The 8,163-nt window shown below is 35.4% G+C and overlaps 2 protein-coding genes across 2 annotated transcripts in view; both read right to left on the bottom strand.

The window, feature by feature from the left end:
• The window catches only part of LOC107709647 (MKL/myocardin-like protein 1), a 37,250-nt gene extending 33,527 nt beyond the window's left edge, over positions 1-3,723 (bottom strand). Inside the window, exons 1-2 of the mRNA XM_016514221.1 lie at positions 3,626-3,723; positions 2,766-2,837 (exon numbers count right to left, since the gene is read on the bottom strand). The gene's annotated coding sequence lies outside the window, so the exon portion shown is untranslated. The remainder of the gene's footprint in view (positions 1-2,765; positions 2,838-3,625) is intronic.
• A 973-nt stretch (positions 3,724-4,696) lies between these two features.
• Positions 4,697-8,163, bottom strand: part of LOC107709642 (regulator of G-protein signaling 9-like) — a 14,932-nt gene continuing 11,465 nt past the window's right edge. Inside the window, exons 18-19 of the mRNA XM_016514216.1 lie at positions 5,032-5,450; positions 4,697-4,954 (exon numbers count right to left, since the gene is read on the bottom strand). Coding sequence (XP_016369702.1) covers positions 4,798-4,954; positions 5,032-5,450 — 576 coding nt within the window. The 3' untranslated portion in view covers positions 4,697-4,797. The remainder of the gene's footprint in view (positions 4,955-5,031; positions 5,451-8,163) is intronic.

Genomic DNA, 8,163 nt, shown 5'->3' with positions numbered 1-8,163 from the left:
TCCATATCACATTTTCAGAATGACAGGTTTATTCAATTAAATTTCAAAGCAAATGTTTATGAAACTCATTAGAAGTGACAGTGTGGTATTAGAATATGCCAGCATAAAATGACTCATTAGATGAAGCATGACATTATTACACCAGTTCAAAGTGAAGCTGCTGGCTTGAAGCACATTAAACTAGAAGCACACAACAAAGTCCTCATACTGGTGGTCTACAGCCATATACATAATTAAAATGTAGGCAAAATCATATGGTCACTGAAGAATTAAGGATGCATTTTGCTAGTTTAAAAAAAAATAATTTATTATTAATTTACAAGAAGTGTACAAACATAACACACTAGTAAATTATGTGATTACTAGACTGTCAAGAGCTTTAAAACAACACCCGACCTCTCCTCATGCAATCTCACTCTCTTTCCATCCACTCCATTTAAAATGGCATTTATTTATCACATTAGAGTGCATTATCATGGCTGTCCAACCACCTATTAAATAGAGTCATTTTGGCCATTTCATTTAGTATCTACGTTTAGAGAGAAGATAACTTAGCAATGGTATTTTTATGAAAGGCCAGCACTTCTCTCCAATCAGAAAAAGGTTAAAGGGTTAATTATCTGGCACATGCTGGGCTCAAATGAAGGAGAGTCCTTCGGAAGCCAGGCTCATGTTAAAATATTCCAATTAATTTTTCAGTAGCCAAGAAAGGACACTGAGGAAAAAGCACAGAAGGGATTAAAATAAATGAAAACATATAATGTTTTCCTCAGCATTTATCTGCTTATTTCATGACAATCTCCAATGTATTCATAACATGAAGGAGCCTGCAAAGCCTTCTCAAACAAATTAGATCAATTTTGTTCAATTGTCCGTTTTTTTTATCCAGCATTTATATGTAAGGATTTTCGGTAACACTTTATTTTAAGGACCAGTTCTCACTATTAATTAGTTTCTTATTAGCATGCATATTACTAGCATATTGGCTGGTTATTAGTACTTATAAAGCACATATTAATAGCTTATTCTGCATGAGCATATTTTAGATCCCTTAATCTGACCCCATACCTAAACTTAACAACTAGCTTACTAACTATTAATAAGCAGCAAATTAGGAGTTTGTTCAGGGAAAACTCTTAGTTAACAGTGAATATGTGTTCCCTATTCTAAAGAGTTAGCATAACAACTTACAGGTGTGGAACGACATAAGGGTGAGTAAATGATAGAATTTTCATTTTTGAGTGGAACAACCCTTTGGATGGACTTTGTAACAACTGATTTAATGGGTATAGATCGGAATATTAGAGAAGTGTTACTGAAAGCTGTTCTTAAAGAGCAACCAAATCAATGTCTAACTGTATGATTGAGTTATTGCTTTGTGAAAGCGTGGTCCATCTTTTTAGCTAATGCATTCTTCATTATGAGCTCATCAGCATCCAGAGTCTATCGATACGCCAATCCCACCCTCCCATCCCAAGAGAAGAGAGGTGGGGTGGAAAGAAGAAATAATTTTCTTTTGAGGCTGTTACCTAATATTTGACAAGTCTTTTGAGACTATTTAAATGTTTTCCTATTGCTGTAAGTCTAAACATTACAGCAGAGTTTCACAACCCATGGCAAGTTGTGCCCTTTTCTTTGAGAAGTAGTATTAGATTACAGTACATTGTCTCCTGCCAACTATGGAAAAAAAAAATCAATAACACAAGTTAATATTAAAACCTGGCTGGCTTATCACATGGCTCTCTGGAACACTTCATAATATTTCTAAATATTTTTAAGATGATGCGAAACAGTCAGAACAGCTAATTGGCGGCACTGTGCAACTTAGTAGTTCAAATATAGTAGTTCAGTATTCATTTTATGGTTAGCATAAACAGATAAAAACATGTTACATTGCAGCTGATTGTTTAATACAGTGGATCACAACCAGTGGGCCTCCACAACCATTAATAAATTATTACTAATATGTTAAATATTTTAACTGTAATCAAAATTGAAATGCTAAAAAATACATAAAATCTAAATCTTTTTTTTTATCAATAAATACTGTTTTTACTGAAGAACATGCATTTTTTAATACTTGTGGAATCACAAAATGAATCCAATAAATCAAGTGGTTAATTTAATAAAATAATAATACATTTATTAATAAGATAATAAAAAGTTTAAAAACAAGCAGCTTTGTCAATATTTTAGTCTGTATGGGGGGTGGCATTGAATATTGTGTTAGACAATGAGTGGTCTTCAAGAGAAAAGGTTGAGAATCACTGGTTTAAAGCATAACAAACTATTTTCCTTAACAGAATCTTTAATATAAGATAAGTAATTTTTATGCGTGGGTCCTGATCACCCTGCTGGAGTGTATTCTGTAGCAAAGACAGACTGGCTGCACACTATTCCTTACGTATCCCAGAAAGGGATTATCTTTCAAGAACATTCCAACTTTACTTGAGAAACAGAGTTCAGACATGCAGTGTTCAGGCCTAGTACACTGGCAAGGGAAAAGACATAAACCTCTCTGACATTCTTTATTGTGCAGGTCCACACCTGCCTTTAACAATCAGCCACAAAAAATAACGCTAAAAAAACACATAATACACATGAGCAAATGGCAAGTGATGCAGGTAACCCCATACCCCATTAACCAGACAGAAAAACATAATATGGATAGACACGCCCTTCTGGAGTAGATCAGAAATTCTAAATTTGCCATGCTGGCAGTACAGATGATTTCTTAATCAAATCAATATTAAAGTGCACAATACCTTTTTTTATGAGATCCACAGTAACAGATTTCAGCCTCATTTCCACTCACAGTTAGAGAGCATCTTGAAGGCCTTGTGAAAGAGAGGACAGGCATTTGTAATGAAACTTTGTACATATACAAATACATAATCATTATACAGTATCCCAAAGCCAAACAGGCAAATTATGCCATGAAGTTATAGATACGTGTTTGCATAACAGCAATGCAGATGCTTATGTAATAACCAGAAATGCCTCTTTTTTTTACCAGCTCGTGACGAGCATGCAGATAGAAGAACTGAGCTAAATTAGGCCAGATTTTATTAATATATAATAAGCACCTTGATAGCTCGTCAGTGTCCATCAAGTGGAAAAGAGACATATCCGCAATTTGTTGATGATTAGTAGGTGTGTCCCAGCACTAGTTCATCAAATACTTAATATATTCCAGCACAAATAGTATAATCATACATATTCAGCATTATGACAGTGTTTTGGTTTAGAGAATAAACAGACCACGACACACATTTCGTTTATAACACTTATTATCGCTTACTGTTACACATTAATCACCGATGCGACATGGCAGGAAATGAGAAGCTTGTGCTGCTATGAAGCTCATACATTTGAAAAACAATCACATTTGCGACGTTTAATAAGACTAAACAGGCCAGGTATAGCAGGCCAGATCCTCGTCGCGACAGCTGCATGTATGTAGTAACAGACACTAGTGGATCAAGTGAAATGTGCGCTGAGCAACAATAACGTTACATGAGAAGCAGATGAATTGTCACATACCGCTACTTGTTGTTACTATTTTGAAACTTTCATCGTTTAAAGGGGGACTCACATGCGAACCTGTTTGATTTGAACGACTTACCGAGTCGCAAAGTGAAACGCAACAACCGTTCGGCTTTACAAAGGTGTTCATGTACTTAAAAAAACTGTACTGCGACATCCGGCTACTCTCTGCTGTTCAACCGCAGAGGGCTGTGAAGCCAGCCAGTCAATACAGTCACAGAACTTCCGGAAAATAAAAGTCCACTTAAAATAAAAACATCACGATCTGCAGATAAAAATACATGACTGAAAATGTGTGTTCATGGCATTCCAAATATAAGGAAACATAAAATAAAAATACAATAAAATGGAAAATAAAACACCTTTGCATTAAATAAATAATAAACAAACAAACGATCCTAAATTAACAGTGATAAATAACATAAAATTAAATTAAACAGTATAGTCAGGCAATAACTTGTGGTTTTGTGCTTGCAAGACCAATAGCGTTGAATAATGCTGCTATGAAAATAAGAAGCTAGAGTTAGGTTACTTTGAGTTAAAATAAAAGTCCCCATCATTACAGTTTTTTTTCTAGTTTCCTCTGTAGTGTAGAGACATTTGATACGAAAAGGAACAAAATATAGAATAAAGAATATACAAAATGCCAGTTACACTGGATACTAAATATATGCAGTATATACACCAATTGCACATCAAAATAACTACCTTTGAATGATTTATTGAGGCACTTACACAATTTAAACATGAGTCATGAACAAATTCACATTCTGAAGTGAACTGTAAACATTTTAAAGGTTATACATTCAGACAGCAAATGTGTACTCACATTCCGCTTTACTGCCTCACTAGATTTACTTCTATGAAAATAACATTTCTTAAAGCAATTCACATGTATGCATGTTTTGCAGCTATATAAAACAGTGACCAAGCCAAGTACAAAATCTTTTGTCCGCACCACTAAAGAAACTGATGATAGTTAAACAAACAAAAAAATCTCTTAAAATAAGGCCCCTTCAGTCATAAAAGAACAGTGACATCAGAATACGAATTTATGTATATAAAACCAACATTTAAAGATATTATAACCAAATCATTGGCTACAATAACATGTAGGCACTACCTAAGCTATCATACATTACTTCATACATTACTACTACAGCATTCTCGGGGTTGTAAGACAAAATATTTATGACACAAGTGTTAGTTCAGTGTACTTTCTTCCTCTCTACTGACTCGTCTATGACTCGTCTATCCAGCTCCATCTTTCTTGGTGACAGTTTCCCATGGACAAATGATTTCTTTCACACCTCCTCTTGTTGTATCAGGACTGTCGTCCTCCTCATCTTCTGAATCAATGGGGTAGATGCGGCATTCAGGTGGCATGTCAACTTTGATTTGAAAAAAGCTGTGAAAGCAGTTTGGTTACTTGTCATATATTGTAAAATCACATCAAAATAAAGGCCAAAAAGTGCGTGTACTAACTTTGCAATTCTTCTGGGCTGAGGTTGTGCAAGCGGCTCCACTCCAAGCGGCTGTACTTTGCCTCCTCCTGAAGCCACAGCACATTTTGGGGATAGGCTGGCAAAGACGGATGGAGCGTTGCATCCTCTGCGGAGGAGTCTGCTCAGTGACAGAGCCATGCGAGACTTTGGGGCAGGTGGCTGGTTCTCTTCCTCTGATACTGACGCCTCTGCAATAGATGGGAAATGGGAGGAGGAAGGCCCTCCATTGCCGTCAAACCTCCTCTCAGAGGCTGGAGTGCTGTCAATGGCGACGCTGATGGGAGACGGGCAGGCAGCACTGTTGGGCAGTGTCATGAGCCCGGGGGAGGCAGTGGACTGCGCTTCACAAATGCCTGTATACACGGCCAGATGAGGCACAGGTGCTGTGAAGCGGCAGAGCTGTAAGACACAGTTCATGCAAAGTATGTATTAGTATTAAATACTGTTTATGTTGAGCACCCTGCAATCAGGAGTAGAAAATATAGACCATGCAATATAGTGCATTCCTGGTAGGAAGTCCATCCAACAAATCAATGAATCATTTATGAGGTATTTTGAATTTGATGATCAGGGTAAATTGTACCGATTTTTTCTTCTGGGAAACATGTAAGTATCTTCTGAAGCTTCTGAAGGGCAGTGCTAAATTTAAAAAAATATATAATATTTAAACAAAATCAGAAAAATTTACACATTTTCACCCCCCGGCTCTTAATGCATCTTGTTTCCTTCTGGAGCATCAATGAACATTTGAACATTTGTTCAAGTTGAGTCCCTCAGTTGTCCCTTATATATATATATATATATATATGTGTGTGTGTGTGTGTGATAAAACTGTGCTGTTCTATGTACAGTATATAAACTTAACTGCTTCATAACTGTCCATTCATAACAAAGAATTTCTGTTTTACATATTCATGCATTCTGCCATCTACTGCAAATAAAATAACTGCATTAGCATGAGAGGAACACAAGCATGACGTCTAGTGATCACAATACAAAGTACATGAGAGATTTTTCAGGAAATATTTTCAAGACAGTTTTTACCATAAATTTGCAGCCTATATTTGAGACATTTGGTGTTACACTCTCAGAAATATAGTACAAAAGCTGTCAATGGGATGGGTACGTTTCATATTAGTGCCTTAAAGGTACAAATTAGTCTATGTACAGTATATAAACTTAACTGCTTCATAACTGTCCATTCATAACAAAGAATTTCTGTTTTACATATTCATGCATTCTGCCATCTACTGCAAATAAAATAACTGCATTAGCATGAGAGGAACACAAGCATGACGTCTAGTGATCACAATACAAAGTACATGAGAGATTTTTCAGGAAATATTTTCAAGACACAGTTTTTACCATAAATTTGCAGCCTATATTTGAGACATTTGGTGTTACACTCTCAGAAAAATAGTACAAAAGCTGTCAATGGGATGGGTACGTTTCATATTAGTGCCTTAAAGGTACAAATTAGGATCTACAGTAAATTAAATTATTAGGACCTATATGAAATTATTTTGAACCCTCAGCATACCTAATTTTGCAATTTGATTAACCTACGTTCAGGTCAGGATAGTATTTTTCGGTAATATATTGAACAGAGTGATTTATTTTTTTATTCTTTTCATTTACTCACTCTCTAGTTGTTCTAAACCCATACGACTTTATTTCTTCTGTTGTACACAACAGGAAAGGTTTAGCAGAATATTTACACTGCTTGCTTTGATACAGTGAAAGTGTCTGTCAAGCTTCATAAAAAATAGATTCAATGAACATGTTGTCTTGACAGTCTTGCTTGCCAGCCAGGGTCACCATTCACTTTCACTGTATGGAAAAAACAGCCTTGGACCCCTTTTGTGCTTACGAAATAAAGTGAGTCATGCAGGTTTCAAAACACTTGAAGGTGAGTAAATGATGACAGAATAGCATGTTCATTTCCTCTCAGTTAATGGCATGAGGTCAAAGTTATTTTAGACAAGTTGTAACTATGCATATACTGACGAGATACATGGTGACATACGTATATACAGTACATTTCACTCAACAACAATCACGGACGACAAAGACAAATGATGTGACCACAGATGGCAGAAATGTTTTTTCTATGAATTTTAATAAATTCATGATTTACAAGGAAACTTGTAAATGGAACAAACATGACACAAAAACAAACTGTAGTAATGAGGAGGACATCTAATCATTTTTGGTTTTACAAAATGAAAAGAAGATATACAATCAAACCAAAAATTATTCAGACACCAGATATAATTTTTGATATTTTTTTACTAGTGGGTGCAGGACACTATCGTTTATTCATGTAAGTAAGGATAGCAAAATAAAGTAAACTGTGACATATTATACCCAAAAATGCTTCATACAGTGGACTACCAGTAAAACTGATAAAAATTTGGGACCAAAATTATTCAAACACTTTGACCTGACCTGAATTTGTTCTGACACAGTTTAACTCTGAGTTCTTGTCATATTTTATTACCATTTTCTAAACTCTAGCGAATAAACTATGATAATGTGTGAAATTTTGAAGGTGTCTGAACAAATTTTGGTTTGACTGTATGTATGAAGTTTGACAAAACATAAATATGACAAACATTAAAAATGATTGTGAATGACAAGACTGTGAAAGAATAAAATAATGGCCTAAAAAGGCTAAATGGAAATTTTCGATGATATTTTAAAAATATACCAAGCAAATTTTCAAAAACTAGAAATATCTGTGGAATATTACAGACGCAACATGCTCTCTATATATTTACATTTACATTTAGTCATTTAGCAGACGCTTTTATCCAAAGCGACTTACAAATGAGGACAATAAAAGCAGTCAAAACTAACAAAAGAGCAACAATATATAAGTGCAAATGACAAGTCTCGGTTAGCCTAACGCAGTACACGTAGCAAGGTGTATATATATATATATATATACACCTTCACACACACTCACTCACTCACTCACTCACTCACTCACTCACTCACTCACTCACTCACTCACTCACTCACTCACTCACTCACTCACACACACACACACTTTCACACACACTCACTCTCTCACTCACACACACACTCTCTCACTTACTCACTCACACAC

This window comes from Sinocyclocheilus rhinocerous, unplaced genomic scaffold (genome assembly GCF_001515625.1).
Source record: "Sinocyclocheilus rhinocerous isolate Xijiao unplaced genomic scaffold, SAMN03320098_v1.1 scaffold4100, whole genome shotgun sequence".
NCBI lineage: Eukaryota > Metazoa > Chordata > Actinopteri > Cypriniformes > Cyprinidae > Sinocyclocheilus > Sinocyclocheilus rhinocerous.
This window is presented reverse-complemented; position numbering and strand designations above follow the sequence as displayed.